A 21,250-nucleotide genomic window follows, 5' to 3' on the forward strand; every position below is an offset into this window, starting at 1 on the left:
AGTCACCACAGCTTAGGATTGACAAAATGGAGGATCTGCATTGGGCCTAGGAGCATTTATGATTGATCCATACATGGAATCAATTGGGTAGACTGAAAATGGTACCAAATCAATTTGTAGGGCTGAAGCATTCACTCCAAAATTACTCTAAAAATCCCCAAAATGGTCTTGAAAATCCCATCATTTTTTTGTCAAAATTTTCATCTTGTCCAAGATCATTTAATGCACCCAGATTCCCAGAACCATAATCTCTTTGAGGTAATTCCCTTGGTAGCCAATAATAAAAATCCATGGGTTTTTATTAAATCAAGTGGCTTCTTTCTTGCACAAGAAAATGGAACAATTGAAACATCAGAATTATTTTAAAACCATAAAAGCTGATTTTAAAGAAAAAAATTTCCTTTCAAATCAAGTATTTGCATCTAAACATGGGCCCTTGATTAATTTGAATACTATGACACATGCCTCCTTTGGGTCAAAGGATGCACATACATTGAAGAAAATTAGGCTCGACAAATGTCATTCCAATTTTATAAATAATGATAATGATGTAGTTAATGACTTTCAAAGAGGCCTTAATGCCCCATTAGCAAATAAGGTTAACTTACAAATTGCCTTGAAGAAAAAGATAGTACAGCCCACATTCAAGTTCTATGATAGAAGTGAATTTCCAAAAGCTTGTAAGAGAGAGTATAAGTCACAAACACAGAGAACCCCAGTGAAATAAGAACACCGGAAATTCCATAGATAATGCAAAAATAAAATGTCTCAATAAACAACCAATTCAGATAGCCTTAATTATAAAGAACAATCTCAAAGTCTAATCCACTAAAGGTCTCTAACCTCTTCAGAAAACAGCAATAAAACAGATTTTCAACCAAAATAGCAGGTATTTTTTTTTGTTTCCCTCTTTCTTCAACTTCCTCTCTCACTGAACACGACCCGCCTTGTTTAGACTAACCATGCGAGCCGATGCATCCGTCTGAGATCTCATCGACGAACCCATCTGATACGGTGTCCTCCCAACCCCACTTCCATATGCATCCTGATAGCGCCCACCCGTTCCTCTTAACCCCTGTTGTCCCATCCTGTCCTTCGAAAATCCTCCCTGAGCCTGACCAGAATTTTGAAATCTTCCCCCAGTAACATACCCTGAACGACCACCATAACCACTCTGCCTCCCTTGGGAAAGGAAGTTATCCTGCCATTTTCCAGTAGCCGCACCGGCATAGTCCTGACCTTCTCTTCGTCTCGGAGGCAACCCATCCAGCCCTCCACCGGTCCTCGCCTCGAACGCCCTCTCGTTGCTCTCTACAAGAACAGAGAGCTTCTCTGTGAGTTGGAATGCGAGGTTTTGCAATCTTGAGTGCTCTACATTGTGAAAGGCAATGCATCTTGTGGGCTGGTCCCAGCTCGCGTGGAGCTCTTCTGTGATCATCATCTTGCTTACAATGCTGTGAGCGTGAGCTTCCGAGATGTCAAACATGGCAGTGAGTTGGGTTATGCTCAATGAATCATAACTTGAGGCGTAGGTGAGAAGGTAGGTTCTTAGAGCCTCTTCTTTGATCTTGGACTTGAGCATCTCAAGAACATTGTCTTTGTTTCTAAGGAGTTTCCAGACGTCGAGGGATTTGATTACGTCAAATGCCTTCTGGAAGTCTCCCTTGGTCAGGGCTCTAGTTGCAGCCATGACGTGATCACGTACATTCTCGGGAGGGCCTGTGAAAGTCTGCCTCTCACTCACCTCGAGAAGCCTACGGAACGTTTTGCTTATGACTTTGTGTTTGGCATCGTGTGTGTTGGCGGCCATGTTTGCGACTTCTAAGAGCATAGCACAGGTCAGATGGACGGCCTCTAAGAGCTCGAGGTTTACGTGCATGTGGTACGGCATCTGTCGCCTCCTTTCCAGCTTTTCCTGAAGGGAAAAACAGATAAAAACAAATAAACAGAAAATTATCACAAATTCCAAGATCACAGCGTAAGGATAAGCCAGCTCTATTTCAACATGTATTTGCATTTGCTACTTTAAATCAGAAATAAACTCTGAACTTAAGACTGTTCTTAACATCTCATTTCAGCATCATCGATAGACTAGTGAAAAGAACTCAATATCACTAGTAGACTAACAAGAAACATTAGATGGAGTACAACAGAACTAAAACAGCTAACCATCTACAGAGACAAATGTCCAAGAGAAAAGCCTTGGGGTATGTACTTCTAATGTTCTACATCTTGAAAAAGAAAATGCTCGTGGACAGACGTGCAGCATAACAGACAAAATAGTTTTAAAATACCTCTGTCTAGAAACACTTTTCTCTGCTTGTGCGTTTACCAACTAATACTTAAATAAGAACGTGGGAAATGATAGAGGATGTGCAGGGTGTGTGTCAAGACCAATACAGACTTCCCTGCACGCCATATGTTCAGTAGCTCTGGTCCTACAGGAAATTTGCGGGTCCGGACACCCTCCTATCACATCCTGTGAGGACCCCTAAGAACATACCCCCTGAAATCACTACCATCTTGACCATTTAGAACTGTTAGTTGGAATGCGAAGTTTTCCATGGTGACTGTCAGAAAGCATGTCAATGTATCTAAAGTTAAATAGCTTTCTAAAGGAAAAGCAGAACCACAGAATTTATCAGTGTCATTGTCTTATTCACAGCATGCTGCATGTAAGCACACAAATAACACTTAAACCTACTATCAATTATTACCACCTACCTTTATGATACGAATCTATGGTCCACAGGTGACTTTCTAGGAATTTAGGAGCAATAAAATGAGTTCTAATTCAATAAAATTAGAGCCAAGCAATTTCAAATCAGTATAAACATAACATGAACAATTAAAATCAGAAACGGATTTAAAGAAATTCTAGGCTGGAAGAAAAAAATTATTTTATACTAAAGTCCCGACAAGAAGTAACTAATCAATATAAAATAAAAATTAGTCCTCAACTGTAAAACTCGTCCCAATAATCAAATCTATGAATAGTTTTCCATAGATCCTACTCCCTTGCCATCAGGAAATGATCTTCTTCGCTGCCAACAGATCCTACTCCTTTGCCATCAGCAAATGATCTTCGCATTTCTCACTGTAAAGGTACATGTTCTTGTCCCATGCATCCTATTTCATTGTTTGGTCCGCTTGAAAATTTGCCTCTTGTTTCATAGTTTTATTGCTTCTTCATTATGTGTCCGTCCCTAAAACTCTACAGGAAGCCCACTCTCATTCTGATTGGATGCAAGGAAAGGAAGATGATATAGCTGCCCTTCATTCAAATAATACTTTGGAGTTATCCACTCTCTACCTGCTGGGAAACAGATTGTGAGATGTAGGGATTTATACAATAAAGTATTTACCCAATGGATAGGTAGAACGATTGAAGGCAAGATCGGTCACCAAAAGGCTATACTTAGACATATGGTATTGAATATTTAGGGTTTTCCTTCCGTTGCCAAGATTGGGTTTGTACAAGTAATCTTTGTCGCAACTAACCAGGTTGGGCTCTTTACTAACTTGATGTTGCATAGTGAGTTGCAAGAATAATATATGGAGCAATCAACTAGGTCTGTTGCTTAGAGGGAATCAGGGAAAGTGTGCAGATTGAAGAAATCGATTTATAGCCAGAAGCAATCACTAGGTCAATGATAATGATAGTAGAGCTATTGAAGACTTAAGTTGTTTCTTCAGCGACACTTCCATACTAAAGACCTTGAAATTTTTTGATATTTTTGGGTATTGAGGTGGCTCAATCTAGGCTTAGTATTAATCTTTCCCATAGGGAGTACGTACAAGATTTGCTCGAAGAAACATGTCATCTTAGAGGCAAGAGCAGTTGACACACCTATGAATCCCAATAACAACTCAACTCAACTCAACTCAACAAAGCCTTTGTCCCAAGCTAGTTGGGATCGGCTAAATGAATCCTTTAGAAAAAAAATTCATGAAGAAGGTAAAAGGGATCTACCCAGCTCTAATCCTGGTTCTAGTTGGGTTCTTCTACGTGGATCATTTTCTTCCATTCTATCCTATCCAAGGTTATGTTCTCTGTTAAGTTCCTAGCTATCAAGTCTTTCCTCACTGTTTCTACCTATGTTATTTTCGATCTACCCCTACCTCTTTTTACTCCCTCAATTTGGCACGGGTCACCTCCTCTCACCGGAGCATCCAAAGGCCTACTACATTGGATATGTCCAAACCATCTTAAGTGGTGCTCTCTCATCTTCTCCCCCACCTTTTTACGAATGTCTTCATTTTTAAGTCTATCTAACCTTGTGTGGCCACACACCCATCTAAGCATTCGCATATCCGCTACACTCATCTTATGCACATGCTGCTTTTTGGTGGCCCAACATTCTAAACCGTACAGCATGGCTGGCCTCACAGCTGTCTTATAAAACTTTCCCTTCAACTTGGTAGGAATTTTACGGTCGCACAGAGCTCCTGAGGCAAGCTTCCACTTCAACCAACATGCTCTTATTCTATGGTTAACATCCTCTTCAATCTCTCCTTCCTTATGTAGAATGAATCCCAATAACAAGCTTCTGGTTAATCAAGGAGAACTTTTTGAGGATACAGGAACACATAAGAGGTTGGTTGGTAGACTGATCTACCAGACCATTAATAGACCAGATATCGCATTTGTATTTAGTGTGGCAAGTCCCTGTTTGTAGATTCCATTTGCTCCACATTGGGAAATTGTGATCCGTGTTTTGAGATACCTTAAGGTGTTCCTGCACATGTGATATAGCATAGGTCAACCAAACAGATTTGGATTAAGGGGTTACACTAATGTTTTTTGGGTTGGCTATCCTTCATAAAGGCGATCCCAGAGAAGCCGGATTCGCACCTATACTTGGGGATTCGCGATTCCCCGAATCGCGAATCGGAATCGTAATTCGATTCGATTCCCCGATTCTGGGGAATCCCGAATCCATTCCATCGGAATCGCGAATCGTCATTTGGGAATCGCGATTCTGTTTCCACCGGAATCGCGATTCTGGAAAGGTAAATACGCGTTTTATGAAAATGAAATCCGCGGTTTTTAGTCATTTGGATTCGGGAATCACATAATTTAAAAGCGCGATTCCCATAAGATCAAATCCGGTATTTTAGTGATGGGAATCGTGAATCCCAACTTTTTGTCGTGAAATTACATTTATAGCCTTTTTTTAACAGTAAGGGTGATATTTTAAGTGGGGTTATTTTTGTAATTTCAACTTAAAACCTATAGAAGCTAAAAAAAACCCTAAAAAACGAAAAAACCGAAAACCCTCTTCTCCTCCTCCTCCTCCTCACAGCCGCTCCTCTCCCCCTTTCCTCTCTCACCGCCGCCCCTCTCTCTCACGGCGATTCCCGCCAGCAAGAAGAAGAAAAAGAAGAAGAAGAAGAAGAAGAAAAAGGAAAGGTATGTATATATTTTTTTCTATTTTTTTTTTAAATACTAAAAAAAAGGGATGGGTTTCTGTGTGGATGGTTTCTGTGAGAAACCGAATCTCACACAATTTCTGTGAAATGCAACTCATGTATTTTGATTTTGATTTTGATTTTTGATGAGGGCACTCCTCAGTCCTCACGGCATGGCCCGCACCACAGGATAATCCAAACCGTGGATTATCCTCACGGTTTGGAACTTTGGATAATCCATGATTTTTTATTTTTTGTATTTTTATTAAAAAGTATGGCATGGCCCGCACCACAGGATAATCCAAACCGTCCATTAGATGGGCCACGGCCTAAAAAAGTATTTTTGCCCCAAAAATAATTTCCATAGGTTGATCCTAACCCTCTATAGATTAGAGGGTTAGGATCAACTCTCAAACCCTCCGATCTGAATGTTTGAGAGTTGATCCTAACCCTCTATAGATCGGAGGGTTAGGATCAAACTTATTTCAATCGTTGCAAAAGCAAGCAACATTAGAAAGAGGGTCCTTTGCTATTCAAATTTAACGAGGTATTTATCTCTGTCTATTGCTAGTCCTTTTCTGAAAGTTATTATGGTGAAATCAGAAAATCACAAATGCCTGCATTCATCTGATCATCTCATCTCTAAGATATATAAAAAATATAGGAAAATCAAGTATAAACCTCCAGTTACCAAGTGTATCCCACACAGATTGGTTATAACTTGGTGTTTACTTTATACTTTATACCGATCAACCTTGGAAATGATTTTTGGGGCCCAACCTATTTAGGCTGTGGCCCATCTAATGGACGGTTTGGACTTTGGATCATCCTGTAGTGCAGGCCATACCATACTTTTAAATTTTTAATAAAGTGAGGACTGAGGATTGAGGAGTGCCCGCATCAAAATACAGTAGTGCTGATATATATTATTCAAATATTTTACAATTTGATTTTGTCAGGAGGCAATTGAGGAAAGATGGACGAGACTGTCGACCAAGAATTTCAAGGCCAAGGTGTAGGTGATGATGACATAGTTTTTGAAGGGGACCTAGAATACAACTATGATGAAGAATGTGTGGAAGAAGATTATGACGAGGACATAGTGTTGACTCCGAACGCAAGGTCAGTGACAGTTTTATGGTCACACGTAGTCAAAGGAAAGAAAGCTAGCGAAGGACATGGGGGAACCAAAAAGTGGAAATGTAAGCATTGTAAGAAGGTTTACACTGGGACTTATACAAGGGTGCACGCACACCTTGTGAAAGCACTAAGAGGTCAAGGTCAAGAAATAGCATATTGCAGTGCAGTTGCAAACAATTACAAGACCACATCAGAAGCCAAGTCCAAAGAGCAGAGAATTTACCTGGGAGACTGCCACTGAAGAAATCACGGTTAGACATGGTTGGCAAGTCTTCCAGCTCCGGTGCGACTTCTTCAAGTAAGGTTGGTGAATCACCACTTGGCAAGTCTTTTAGAGCAAAGGATAGAGACGATGTTGATCATAAAGTGCTGAGATTTTTGGCCGTCAATGGGATTCCCTTTAACGTCCTCCGATCTCCATATTTTCAAGAGATGATAACTGCCGCCAATTGTGTGCCTGGATACAAGTTGCCTTCTTATGAGAAAGCAAGAACAACTTTATTGGACCATGAGAAAGATAATGTAACAAAAGATCTAGGTGTTGTGAGAGAAAAATGGCCTGAACATGGGCTATCTATTGTCTCTGATGGATGGACAAACGTGAAGAACAAAGCCCTGATCAATGTACTGGCATCGAATATGTTCGGTTCAATGTTTCTCTATGCGCACGACTTCTCTGCCGTGGAGAAATCAGGGAAAAACATTGCAAAGTTTTTGTTGAATGCTATTGAAGAAGTAGGGCCTTTTAATGTTGTGCAAGTGCTGACAGATAATGCAGCCAATTGCAAGCTTGCTGGGACAGAGGTTAATAAAGTTTATCCCCACATATTTTGGTCTCCTTGTGTGGTTCACACATTAAATCTGATATTCAAAGACTTGACCAAGCATAAACACCTAGGTTGGATTAGAGAGACTTACCGTTCCTGCAAGGATGTCGTCAAATATATTACCAATCATTCGCAGGCTCTTGCTATATTTAGAAGCAATTCGAAGTTTGAGTTGCTGAAAGTTGCGAAGACTAGATTTGCAACTCATTATACTACACTTAAAAGACTTCTTGATGTAAGGGAGGCGTTGCAGATGACAGTATTAACAGATGCTTGGAAAGATTGGTTGAATGCTTGCACCGACAAAGTGATGATAGAGAGGGGCGAGATGACAACTACTTGTGTAGTCTCTGATGAATTTTGGACGAACATAAAATTGGCATTATTAATTACGAAGCCCGTCTATAAAATGATTAAGTTCACTGACCAGGAACGCTGTCTGATATCAGAAGTGTACGAAGGCATGGACAATATGTTAGGACAAATAAAAGATAACTTGAAAGATGTGCCTGACATGTACAATCATATTCATGGTATTGTGGTGGGACGATGGGGGAAGATGAATGTTCGAATGCATGCCTCGGCTCATGTACTCACTCCAAAATATTATAACCCTGCATATCTCAATATTCCAGCACCAGGCGGTGGTAAACGAGTCACCCCAGGTATGTAATTGTTTCTCATATTGTGAATTTTCATAATGTAATTGTATTTATCTTCATTTATGTTATCGACTGATCGATTATTCAATTTTATTTTCAGATAAAGACCCTGAAATCATGGATGCTGTATATGAAGCCATTAGGGATCTCTCCCCTGATGATGAGATGAGCGGTATGATTAGACGTCAGTTATATGATTTCATAGGAAGGGTTGGAAGGTTTTCCAGCAAATTTGCCAGGGATGATGCGAAAGATCCCAATGTGTGTGTGACCAAATGGTGGAACTTTCATGGAAGTCATGTACCAGAGTTACAGTCAGTGGCCATCAAAATTCTCTCACAGCCTATCAGCACATCTTCTGCAGAGAGAGTATGGAGCACGTATAGCTTCATTCACAATGTAAAGCGTAATCGCTTAAATTCACATCGTGCTGATATTCTTGTGTACATCCACTCAAATCTTCGACTCCTATCCAGGTTTAAAGTTTGTTTCGTTTTTGCATGCAATAATTGTTTTTTATTATTTATGTCAGATTATTTATTTAATTTCGAATCTATTATTTAGATTTAATGCGGCTGCATACAAAGAAGGACCAAATAGAAAATGGGACATCAACCCAGAGCTCCCACTTATGGATGAATCCTCTATCAGAATAGAGGATATGCGATGGCAGGATCTCGATGATGATTTCCTTAGACCTTCTACATTTCGTGCGTCATCTCAGTCATTACTTTCAAGTCCTTCACTCACTATTCGTGACTTAGATGACAATGACGAAGCTGCAGGATCTGGGACTCCAAGAGTGGTCAGTAGCTCGGAACTTGAAATTGGACGACCATCCAACACTCAAGGTCGTATTACTAGTTTCCTGGGGCGTGGAGAACGTACAAGGGGAGGTACAAAATCTTTAACACTTGCAATTTCCCAGTGAAGATATTAGTCTTATAAATATTAATTCATTTATTTAAACTTTTCCTTTACAGAAAATGTAGAAGGAAGAGGACGAGATGATCATGCTTATTCGAAGGGAAAGAGAAAAGCCTAACTTTATTTCTTTTTTTTTTAATACTACAAATCTTCTGCCTCCAAGCAAGGTGATCGTATGTCGAGACTTCACAGCAGGAAGTGTTCTAGGGGAAGCGCACAGCGAATGTCAGGTCGTCAATGCTGATTCTATCATGGAATATTAACGGGTTGGGGTCTTTGGTAAAAAAGGCACAGGTTAAAGATTTAGTGAAGCGGTATAAGCCGAATCTAGTCTGTTTACAAGAAACAAAAATGGGGGTGGCGAACAGGGTTCTAATCAACAATCTTGGTGGCAATTCCAATTGGGAATGGCTTTCTAAGGCAGCTGAGGGAGCAGCTGGAGGTATATTAGTCATGTGGGATCAATCGAAATGGGAGATTCAAGATTCTTGGGTTGGACATTTTTCAGTCTCAATAGTTCTTCTGAAAGTGGATACAAAGGAAGTAATTACTTTTTCCGGCATTTATGATCCTACTCTAAACTCGTTGAAACATCAGTTGTGGGAAGAACTTATCTTGATTAGGAACAAATGGGCCAATCCGTGGTGTTTAGGGGGAGACTTCAACGAAATTAGAAGAGTAGAAGAAAGAAGTGGGTGTACCAGAATCGCACCAAATATGCTTGCATTTTCAGAATTCATAGCATCAAATGAACTTGTTGATATTCCGCTCTTGGGGGCTCAATTCTCTTGGTCTAGAAACTCTCGGAAAAGTCGGATTGACCGCTTTTTATTTTGTGGGGGTTGGCTGTCCATTTTCCCGGAGGTGTGTCAAAAGACACTTGTACACTCTGTCTCTGATCATTGCCCGCTTCTGTTGGACCCAAGACTAGATTCATGGGGTCCATCACCTTTTAGATTTCAGATAGGCTGGCTTCTCATTCCAAATATGGTTGAGAGGATGGGTGGATGGTGGGAGTCCCATAAAGTGGAAGGAGCAGCTGATTGGATCATAGGGGCAAAACTCAGGTTCGTGAAAAAAAAGCTCAAAGAATGGAATTCCAACCGTCAAGAGGCTCTTAGGGAGCGTCAGATATGGATTCAAGCGCGGATTCGGGTATTATCTTTGGCTGATGAGGAAATGTTAGCTTCAGAGGACGACTTAATTGAGCTGGGCAAACTCAAGGAGGAACATAAAGGGAGCCTACTTCAGGAGGAAATTTCTTGGAGGCAGAAGTCCCGCGTTACTTGGCTAAAGCATGGAGACAAAAATACTGCTTACTTTCATAATATGGCTAGTGCTCGGCGTCGGAACAACAGGATCGAGGTCTTGGAAGTGCAAGGATCCCTATCTGGGAGCAAAATGGCGATTACGTCGGAAATTATTGCGTATTACCGAAAGTTATATTCAGTAGAAGACATTATCCGGCCTAGGTTGGATGAGGTGGTATTTAACACTCTTGATGATTCCAGCATATCGGGTTTAGAAGCACCGTTTACGATCGAAGAGGTAGAGAGAGGGGTTTTTTCGCTGAATCGAGACAAAGCTCCGGGGCCGGATGGTTTTTGCCTTGCTTTTTTTCAGGATTGTTGGGAGTATGTTAAGGGCGATTTAATGGGCTTCTTTCAAGCTTTTTATGAGGGGTTGGAATTGGATCGTGGAACTGGCGCAACATTTCTGACTCTCATTCCCAAAGTGAAAGGAGCCGTGAAAACTTCTGACTTTCGACCCATCAGCTTGGTAGGATGCTTATATAAGGTTTTGGCTAAAGTATTGGCGGACCGTCTCAAGAGGGTACTCCCTTCTATTATTTCAGAGAACCAAAGTGCTTTTGTTGCTCAAAGACAAATTATAGATTGTTCGATGGTGGCAAACGAAATGGTAGATTGGATGGCTAAGTCAGGGGCACCAGGTATTATCTGTAAGCTGGATATGGAAAAAGCATACGATAGAGTCGATTGGCAATGTTTGGACTTCTTCCTCAACAGAATGGGATTTGGTGAGAAATGGCGAGGGTGGATCAAGAGATGCTTATCTTCAGCATACTTCTCCATTTTGATTAATGGCTCTGCACAGGGTTTCTTTAAATCGTCTCGAGGATTGCGTCAAGGGGACCCTCTCTCGCCTTTCCTCTTTGTTATTATAGCGGAAGCTCTTAGTGTGCTGTTGAAGAAAGGTCAAGCGGAGGGGCTGATTTCAGGGGTTTCCAGCCGTGCTTCTGGGTTGCAGGTCTCTCATTTGCAATTTGCGGACGATACCCTCCTATTTAGCTCTTCCTTGGTCTCAGAGATTCTTAATCTGAAGGCAATTTTAAGGTGCTATGAAATAGTCACAGGTCTTCGCTCCAATTTCTCTAAATCCCGAATTTATGCTCTGAATCTAAGCGAGGAAGATGCTTCTACCTTAGCCAATATTATGGGTTGCTCTCTAGAGTCCTTGCCGGCGTCCTACCTGGGATTGCCCCTGGGAGTAGGGTGCCCACGTAAATGTGCATGGGATCCCATTGTGGAAAGAATAGAGAAAAGGCTTGATACATGGAAGCGGAATTTGTTATCTAAAGGTGGTAGGTTAACCTTGATTAAAGCGGCCTTGGCTAATGTTCCAATATATCAACTATCTTTATTCAAATGCCCGGAGTCTGTTGTGAAACGTATAGAACAGCTTCAGCGAAGATTTCTGTGGGGTGGTTCAGACCAACATCGGGTCATGGCACTAGTCAGCTGGAAAGAGGTTTGCATGCCAATTCAAGGAGGTGGTCTAGGCATTCGAAGGATCAGGCTGTTAAACCAAGCTTTGATGGGTAAATGGTTATGGAGGTTTGGCGAAGACAACGCAAGATTATGGACCAGAGTAATCTCCGATAAATATGGTGTTGCATCAGGTGAGTGGACTTCCCTCAATAATTTTCTTAATCCTGGGGTGACGATTTGGCGGGACATCCTCCGCCTAACTGCGCCCTTTCATTGTGGAGTTCGATTTCGGGTGTACTCCGGTGCACGGATTTCTTTTTGGTCAATGTGGTGGTGTTCGTCTGCTCCGCTTCAATTTCTTTTCCCAGATCTGTTTTTAGTAGCAGCAGATAAGTTTGCTTCTGTCCAAGACTGCTTCGAGTGCTATAATGGTAAAGTTATATGGCAGCCTCTCTTTCGTCGAAACTTTTTTGACCGCGAGCTGCCATCGATGAACAAACTATTTCAGCTTCTTGCTGAGACTTACGTCAGTGGCACGGGGGATGACAAAAGGTTGTGGGTAAACACTTCTTCAGGCAGATTCTCGGTAAAGTCATTTTACAACAGTATGGTGTCTGTTGAGGGCAATGCTTTGGCAGCAAAGGTGTGGAAATCTGCGGCGCCCCCTAGAGTTTGCTTCTTCGGATGGTCAGCCATAAGAAATAGGATCCAAACAGTGGATTTCTTGCGAAAGAGGCATATGCTGATTATTGATCACTGTTCTATGTGCCTTGAATCTGGGGAGACGGTGGATCACCTTTTCATTCATTGTCGAGTAGCTAGGGAGGTCTGGGGGAAGATTCTAGTAAGATTTGGCATCAATTGGGTGTTCCCCTCCGGCTTGCAAGATTTGATTGACGGATGGAAATGTATACCATGGGGCAGAAAAGGCAAGAGTTTGTGGTGGCTGACACTCATGGCATTCTTATGGGTCATCTGGAAAGAAAGGAATTCCCGAGTTTTTGTAGGGAAAACTAAATCTCCTCTTTTACTATTTATTCAGGTCATTACTCTGATTATATCTTGGGCAAGGGCACTCCCTTTATTCAGATTTGTGTCGGCCTATGACCTGTGGGAAGGGTGGACATTGGTCTGCGAGAGTCAGGAAACCAGGCCTGTTTTAACCCCTAAATGGAGCCCCCCTACTGCCGGAATCGTTAAATTCAACTTCGATGGTTCCAGTATGGGGAACCCTGGACCAGCTGGGATTGGGGGTGTTTTAAGAGATAGTAACGGTGTAGTCCTCCAGGCTTTTTCGGGGCCCATCGGTAGGGCTGATTCGAACGAGGCAGAGGTCAGGGCAGTGCATCAAGGCTTTTTAAGTTTGTTAAAGGGGCGCTCAATTAGATGTGTGGTGGAGGGGGACTCGTTGAATGTTATAAGATGGCTCAGAGGCTCGCGGGATCCCCCTTGGCGTTTTCTTCAATATTTTGATGAGATTAAGGACCTCGTCCAAGATATGTCGGTATCTTTTCAGCAGGTGAGAAGATCGGCTAATGAGGTGGCTGATAAGTTAGCAAAAGATGGAGTGTCAAATCAAGTTCTCACTCTTTATGATTTTCTCCCTCCTTAATTTCATCTCTCAGTTGTTGTATTTTGTTTTTGTTTCTCTTCTAGTTCTGTAAGGGGGACTCCCTCAGTCTTCTTTAATATATCATACTACCATTCAAAAAAAAAATACTTGAGAAATTCTGTAATAATTTTGATATTTCGCTTTTTGGAAACTAAATTTTTTGTTTAATGGTGGAGTCCTGGTCCCTGGACTCCTGGCTCCTGAATGAAAAACTGTTACAATTTCAGTATTTGGAGAATGATGTTTATGTTTAATGGTGTACAGTTGAATGCTTAGATTTTCATTTTCAGGTATTTTTCCTTAAATTTTATCTTTTATTAATTTTTTATCGCTCTCCGACGACTCCCCGGCGAATCCCCGACGAATCTCCGGCGACTCCCCGGCGAAAAATTGAATCCGGCTCCCAACCATCCCCGGAACCTTCGAATCCCGCTTTCGATTCCCGAATCGAATCCCGATTTCGAATCCCGCGCTGGCAACCTTGGGCGATCCACTACTAGCTATTGTACGTTGTACCTTAATTGGCAGTAATCTGGTAATATGGAGAAGTAAGAAGTTAAGTTTGGTTGTGATATCCATTGCAGAGGCAACAGTTCCAAGCTATGACTCACACAGCTTGCGAGTTGAAGTGATTGAATACTGTACTTCAGGAGATTGGTTTTACTATTGATTATCTAGTCAAATTATTTTGTGACAATCAAGCCACTTCACATTTTGCCCCACAAACTCAATCAAAACTCCTTTGACTCTCCTGAGTAACTAAGTGCTCAGCGGTGTCCACCGAATACTCAACCACGTCATGCTGAGTCAACCAGGATTAAATTTGGCCGTGTTTCAAGCCACCCCACATTTTGAAAAACTAATTGTTACAATTTCCAATAAGAAGACTATAATAAGCATATGTACCATAAAAAATGTACCATTTAATCGTTTTAAAAACCCAAGATAAACTTCATGAGAGAGATGCCTTGTACTTCACAATAATGGCAACAAAGGTCCTACAAATAACCATTTGCAAAAAGGAAATACATACCACTCATATAATATGGATATTGAAGGATTCAGTTCTTCAACATTGCAGCGATAAAACATAATAAACATGCATGATCTAGTTGCATTAGGAAAGTGGTCAATCGGTCACAATTTAGAGATAACATAAACAAAACTCGATTGTCAAGGAATGAAAAAAATCCCTTTAGCTTCTAAATGAACAAAACTGCATCCACTTCTATAAATCTCGATTTGAGAAATGATCAAACCACCTTGACCTGCCTCACTAGTCAAGGCATCTAGAGCAATAAACACACACCCATACACATAATAAGACAGATAAATGCACCCATATGAAAACAACATCACAAATCATATCCACTCAACAAGTGAAAAAACAAGGTTTAATCACACAGCAGAAGGCAAAATAAGGTCCCGTTCATACAGGCACTATACAGTGAAGGGGAAAACTCAGAGACCGTGTCCTCGGACATAAGCACTTGGAGAATACACCTAGGTTATCATAATAATCCATGAGAATGGACCTCTTTCACAATGGAATGCCACCAAGAAATAGTTCTTTTTTGTATATTGCATGAAAATGAACTTTCTTAGAAACTGAATGAGGATACAAATAATATAGCAGCATAGAATGATCAATGTAAGAAACATGAAAAAAATGAACTCTTGAAGCATAGAAGTACCTGTTCTGGAGTTTTTTCATAGTATCGGTTCTGTGAAACACCTTGTGCAAGTAACTCTTTCACCCTTCCACCCGCATATAGTTCAGAAAGGCAACCATGCGCTTCTGTTATAAGAGACACCCTAAATGCGCATAGACCGAGTTGGGCCATAGCCCTGTTGAACAGTATCTGCGTTGATATGTCCATGTGCTGGACACCATCCTGCAAGTGACTCATAAGCAATAAATCGCGGGCTGTGGAGAACTCATCTAAGATTGCATGGTGATATATATCACAAAGCATTGCCCGGGCTTTAGTCCGTTCATCCCCATACTTGTAGATGAGAGAGACCAGTTCATCCATCAGGGTCCTACTATTCTCAGGAAAAGTGGGCCTTCTAGGCACAAGCTCAGGAGTAACAACGAATGATGGAGGGCCTCTATTCTCTTCAACCACATGAGGCTCCTCATCTGCTTCCAAATCCCCATTTTCTCCATCCTCTGTACCATCAGTCCTCTGCTCTGAAAGGTTCCTCATAGCATCGTACACCTCTTGAGGTTTATAATATACGAGTTCAACAAGCCTCAAGGCTACCTTTGCAGCAGCCTTGAAATCTCCAATCCGTTCAAAGTAATTCTGAACGTTTTGCGCCAGAACAACAAACATAGGTTCATCCCTGAGCCTCTCAACATACTCCCGGGTATGGGGGTCAATACATTGCAAACTCTTGAAGTACTCAATATCCATCCGCTCAATAAAGGCGACCAAATTTCCCCAAACATGAATTGTCCCTTTGTAATCTGCACCCTTCTGAGACTCATTCTCTTCTGGCTCCACAGAGTCATCGACCACAATGTTTGGATACTGCTCAAGGATGTCAAGTATGATGAGCATGTTCTGTATGCACTTCTTCCACACATTTATCGGCATGTGCCCACTGAGGCTCGGGTTTACGTCAAACTGCGCAGAGACAACACTAAAGAGGATCTCAAGCTTCTGGGCCGGAGTCTTGGCAACCCTTGTCAAGAATGTGAGTTGCTCAACCTGCTCAACTCTTCCTGTTCCCTTCCGGCCTCTTGCAGCAACTATCTCTTTGAGTTTCTTATCAACCGTGTCCCATGTGATCTCACTCGGGTCTTTCATGAACTGCTTATCCATGAGCTTATCTTTCTTGCTCATCTTCTTCTCCCAACCTCCACCAGCCTCAGCTTGATTATCTTCATCCTCATCTTCTCCATCAGACCCAGAATCCGACAAGCTCCCGATCTTTGTCGGATCCTCTACAAACTCACCATCATCATCATCATCTTCCTCACCATCAGACGGTTCATCTCCATCGCCGTCCTCCTCACTCTCCGGCTTCTCCCTATACTTATTAATCACATCCTCAAACTGTTTGTTGTTCTTCTTGAGCTTCTGCTTCATCGAATTCAATGCCTTGGCATTACTACTACTCATCTTCTTCTTCGCATCCTTATTCGCCAACGCCTGAGCTAAGAAATCCTCCAACATTACAAGGGCCTTGATGTAAAGATTTGGGGCCTTTTCAGACTCCGTGACCCGAATTACCTTCTCGAGCTGCTTGTTAATCTTGTCGAAGCTCTCTTGGAGGCTTACCCAATCGTTAATTTTCATGGCATTTTTCATCTGATCTACGGTGGCCGACATCTCTTCGAATCGCTTGTCTTTAGCGGATCGAACAACACGCCTCTGTCCATCAGAATCCTCACTGTCGCTAGCATTAGTTTGCAAATATCTACTTCCGGTGGCTGCCCCAGAAGCTTCTCCTCCACCAACACCAGCCTCAGTTCCTTCTCCATACTCACTCCTCTCCTCCTCATCCTCAGTATCACTATCACCCTGTTCAAACAAAAAAAAGTGATTTTCAAGTGTTCTTTATGTACTGCAAATATCAAATTAGGGTTTAAAAAAAAGTGATTTTCAAGTGTTCTTTATGTACTGCAAATATCAAATTAGGGTTTTTAAAAAAAAGTGATTTTCAAGTGTTCTTTACGTACTGCAAATATCAAATTAGGGTTTTAAAAAAAAGTGATTTTCAAGTGTTCTTTATCTACTGGAAATATCAAATTAGGGTTTGGGACAGAACGTACCTGTCCCCAGAATCGAGAAGCCATTGTTATTCAAATCGAACTAACGAAGAGAAATCAAACAAACAATCAACGCTGCAAGAGGAACCAGAATTATATAAAGAAAATAAACAAAAACACAAATCATATGAGGAATTAAAAAGATGGAATGTTTAAACAACAAATACTAAATAAACAAACTTTTAACAATACAAAACCCTAAAATCTCCCCCAAATAAACAGACTTCTATACTGAAGAAAGAAAATTTAAAAAAAAAATACAAATCGCATCAGGAATTTTTTTTTAAAATTGAATGTTTACACAACACATAATAAATAAACAAACCAACTTTTAACAGTCCGAAACCCTAAAATCTCCCCCCTAAAAACACCGATTCAACAGTAGTAAACCCTAAAATTTGCCCCAAAACACAGATTCACATACCGAAGAAACACCGATTTCTGAATAGAGAGTGAGCGGTGAAGATGAGAGATAGTGGGAAACCCTAATTTCCTTTATCTGTGAGGAGAAACGAAACCCTTTTATAATAGAAGAGGGGAAGAGATACAAACGGACGGTGAAATCTCGTGAGATTTTGTTTATATGGGCACGAAGCTAGTGCGGACAGAAAAATCTTTCTCCATAAGATGATCCTAACCCTCCGATATATTTAGTGTCAAATGGACAGCTCACAAGGTTCAAAAAACTTGAGAATGTATTCGTCCTCCTCTCTTCCTTGGTCCCCCCTTCTTTAGTGTATTCATCACTACTTTATTTCAACTAGAAGGGGGTGGCCAAGGAAAAAATGGGGCAGAATATATCATGTTGCCCCCCAAAATCTCATTTTCATAGGATGATCGTAGCCCTCCTAACTAAGAGAAACTGCATAATATGGAAACCTATATAGCCCATGGAAATGAATTTTGGGGCACAACCTATTTACATTGCGGCCTATCAAATGGATGGTTTGGATCATCCTATGGTGTGGCCGTGTGGGTAATACATTGCGGCCCAATTGTAGGCCCCACCATGTTTTTCAAAATGAAGCATATGGCCCACACCATAGGATGTCCAAGCCGTCTATTTGATGGGCTGCAATATAAATAGGTTGTGCCCCCAAAATCATTCTCAAAGGATGATCGCAACCCTCTGATCTATAAGGTTTCAGGCTAGGATCATCCTGTGGAAATGATTTTTTGGGATACAACCTATTTATGATGTGGCCATCATATGGACAGTCTGGATCATCCTATGGTGTGGGCTGTACGGTTCATTTTGAAAAACATGGGTGGGGCCTACCTTTCTCATAGATTTAAACAAATTAATTATTGGGCCCAACAATCGTTCATGTTGGGGAGAGAGACCCAGTTTGGAGTAATTGTACCGGGTGTAGAGTAGAGGGGGGATTTTATCCAAGAAGGGGTGATATCACTGCCGTATATCATTTAGCAAAGACTTATCCCATTTTAGTGGGGCCTACATCGATTATTTATTTGGACCCACAATTAGGGCCCTACAAACTTCTATGCAGTGATAAATTCACCACTTCTAGGATAAATTCAATCCCTACGGCTATGGTAGCTACAACATTTAACAACCTGGAACTCTCCCTCCCTCGCAATATGAACCGTTGGATACTTATCCTCACAAGATTTTACATGTGCTTTTTCAAAATGGACTATATTGCCTGCACCATAGGATGATCCAACCGGTTCATTTGATAGGCCACAATATAAATGGATTTGACCTCAAAAATCATTTGCATATAATGATCCTAGCCCTCCAATCTATCGAGAAACTGCATAGTAGGGCTGCAACATGGTCGGGTTTTTCAAAACCCTAGCCCAACCCTGGATCCCATTATCTCGGCCCTGACCCGTCCTGACCCTGAGTCAGGGCCGAAAAACCTCAACCCATGGCCCGCCCTACAGGGTTCAGGTCTGGCCCTAGCCCGCCCTAATTGACCCTAGCAACAGAGACAATTAATAATAATAATCTAAAGAAACATCAATTCAAGATAATAGAAAACATTAGCAAAAGAAACATGCATAGATGGTTCAATTCTATAATAGAAAACTTAGGGTCAGGCCAGGTCAGGGTACCCGAGGCATTAACCCAGAACCCGACCCGACCTGAGTCAGGGTCTAAAAAAATGAACCCTGACCCTGTTCGGGCTCAGGGCGGGTCAGGGCCAAACTTGCACCCCTACTGCATAGTGTGGAAACCTCTATAGATCGAAGCATTAGGATCATCCTATGGGAATGATATTTTGGGGCACAACCTATTTACATTGTGGCCCATTAAATGGACGGTGCGGGCAATACAGTCCCATTTTGAAAATATCTGTCTATGCTGTCTTATACCATATATTCAGTGGGGCCAATAATGAATGGGGAAATGATATCCCCCCTATACGATAAATCCCCCACTCCCAGCGATTGTGACGACATCTACAAACCGGTATCACATTATCTCTCTCTCTCCAACATGAATGGTTGGTTGGTCCAACAATTGATTTGTTTAAATCTGTGACCAAGGTAGGCCCCACCCATGTTTTCCCAAAATAAACTTTACGGCCCACACCTTACGATGATCCAAACTGTTCATTAAAAAGGTTGTGTCCTAAAAATTCATTTCCATAGGATGATCTTAGCCCTCCGATCTAAAGAGAAATTGCATATTATGGAAACCTTTAATAGATCGGAGGGTTGCAAAATGATTTTGGGGGCACAACCTATTTATGTTGCAGCTCATCAAATGGATGGCTTGGATCATCCCTATGGTGTGGACCTTATACTTAATTTGGAAAAATATGGGTGGGCCTACAATTGGACCTTAATGTTGCTAGATTCTGCCCCCAAGATGAACTCTATTGGATGATCCTAACCGACACTAATGAAGAGTATGGTGGTGGTTCAACATATGTGTCGGTCCTAACACGTGTCATGTGCAAGTTGGCCATATAGCTAAATAATTTGGGATTTGCTAGGGTCCATCGCAAAAGGCATTTCGTGGCTGGTCTGTCGCACGTCAAACCAGCCACCTCGTGAATGGAGACAACACCCGCACGTCATACCAGCCACCTCGTGACGTCAAACCAGCCACCTCGTGAATGGAGACAACACCCGCACGTCAAACCAGCCACCTCGTGAATGAAGACGAGTGTTGTCTCCATATGGTGGCTGGTTTGACGTGCGACAGACCAGCCGCGAAATGCCTTTTGCGATGGACCCTAGCAATTTCCAAATAATTTTATCCTTGTGGGTTCCATTTGTAAATTGTTGCTCGTCACCCACTGCTGATATCTAATCAGAGAATGTGATACCGGTTTACTTGTGTTGTACTGGTTGTACAACTGGTAGAAGAGTGATTTATCCCGAAAGGGGTGGTAGATATCCACTCAGAGGAAGGTCTTTATCGTAATGTATGACCTTCGAGACCCGAGTTGCACCCCCTAGCCTTAATGAATGAAAATTGAGTACGAGCTAGCACTCGTGGTAAATGCGCTTGGTGACCCAGACCACTGATCTTATGGCCGAAAGGAGATCTCATTTGCAAGATGGAGGCATGCTATGATTGTTTTCCTCAATAATTCAGACCTTATTATCAAATATTTGGAGAGAGTTTGTTGAATCCTGACATGGGCATGGTTTTAAATTTCGGCCGAAATCCAGCCAGGACAAGAGGACGAGACCAGCAGTCATTTTCTTATTTCTCGCCCTTCTTTCTCACAACAAGAGAGCATGAGATCATCCCATGTTTCCAGATTTAGAAATCTCAGGATGGGGGAGAGATTTCTAAAACCTGAATTTAAAGCGAAACGGTCGGTCTCGTTCTTCTCTCATCTCCCAACTACTATTTTGAGGAAATCCAAGATTAGAAAATCCACGTATCCTAACGGCCTGTATGTGTCTTTTGGTTGAAATATTTTTATGCAGTAAGGTTCAAAATATTTGATACTTCTATCATTCAATAGTGAAAACTTACCTATAAATAAGGCAGGGATTCACTCTGCATCTCTTCTATACTAAAAAAGAAGAGCAGCATTTTTTCGATGATCCAACCCATTCATTTGTTGGGCCCCCCCATATCATTTTTTCTTTTTGAAAATTGGGCCCATCTATAAAATGAACAGCCCATAAATTTAAAAATTGGTATGACAATCTTAACAAATCGGAGC

At 41.5% G+C, this 21,250-nt stretch overlaps 1 protein-coding gene across 1 annotated transcript; it reads right to left on the minus strand.

Annotated features, from left to right (window-relative positions):
* Positions 1-719: 719 nt before the first annotated feature.
* On the minus strand, positions 720-17,652 carry LOC143889826 (eukaryotic translation initiation factor 3 subunit C-like). The gene is made up of 4 exons (XM_077394191.1): positions 17,515-17,652; positions 17,094-17,165; positions 15,004-16,842; positions 720-1,915 (listed from the first exon to the last, which is right to left on the minus strand). Exons 2-4 carry the CDS (start codon positions 17,115-17,117, stop codon positions 929-931), a joined length of 2,850 nt encoding a protein of 949 aa, XP_077250306.1. The 5' UTR covers positions 17,118-17,165; positions 17,515-17,652; the 3' UTR covers positions 720-928.
* Positions 17,653-21,250: the final 3,598 nt, after the last annotated feature.

Source organism: Tasmannia lanceolata, unplaced genomic scaffold, assembly GCF_043159265.1.
Source record: "Tasmannia lanceolata isolate RefF3 unplaced genomic scaffold, GAP_Taslan_0.1 ptg000013l, whole genome shotgun sequence".
Lineage (NCBI taxonomy): Eukaryota > Viridiplantae > Streptophyta > Magnoliopsida > Canellales > Winteraceae > Tasmannia > Tasmannia lanceolata.

Bases quoted from the DNA above. Each gene is read 5' to 3' on its own strand.
- LOC143889826 (XM_077394191.1), bottom strand. From the start codon at position 17,117: ATGGCTTCTCGATTCTGGGGACAG. The intron at 16,843-17,093 runs GTACGTTCTGTC...TTGTTTGAACAG, and splicing joins CTTCTCGATTCTGGGGACAG to GGTGATAGTGATACTGAGGA. The intron at 1,916-15,003 runs GTACTTCTATGC...TTTTCCCTTCAG, and splicing joins ATGAAAAAACTCCAGAACAG to GAAAAGCTGGAAAGGAGGCG.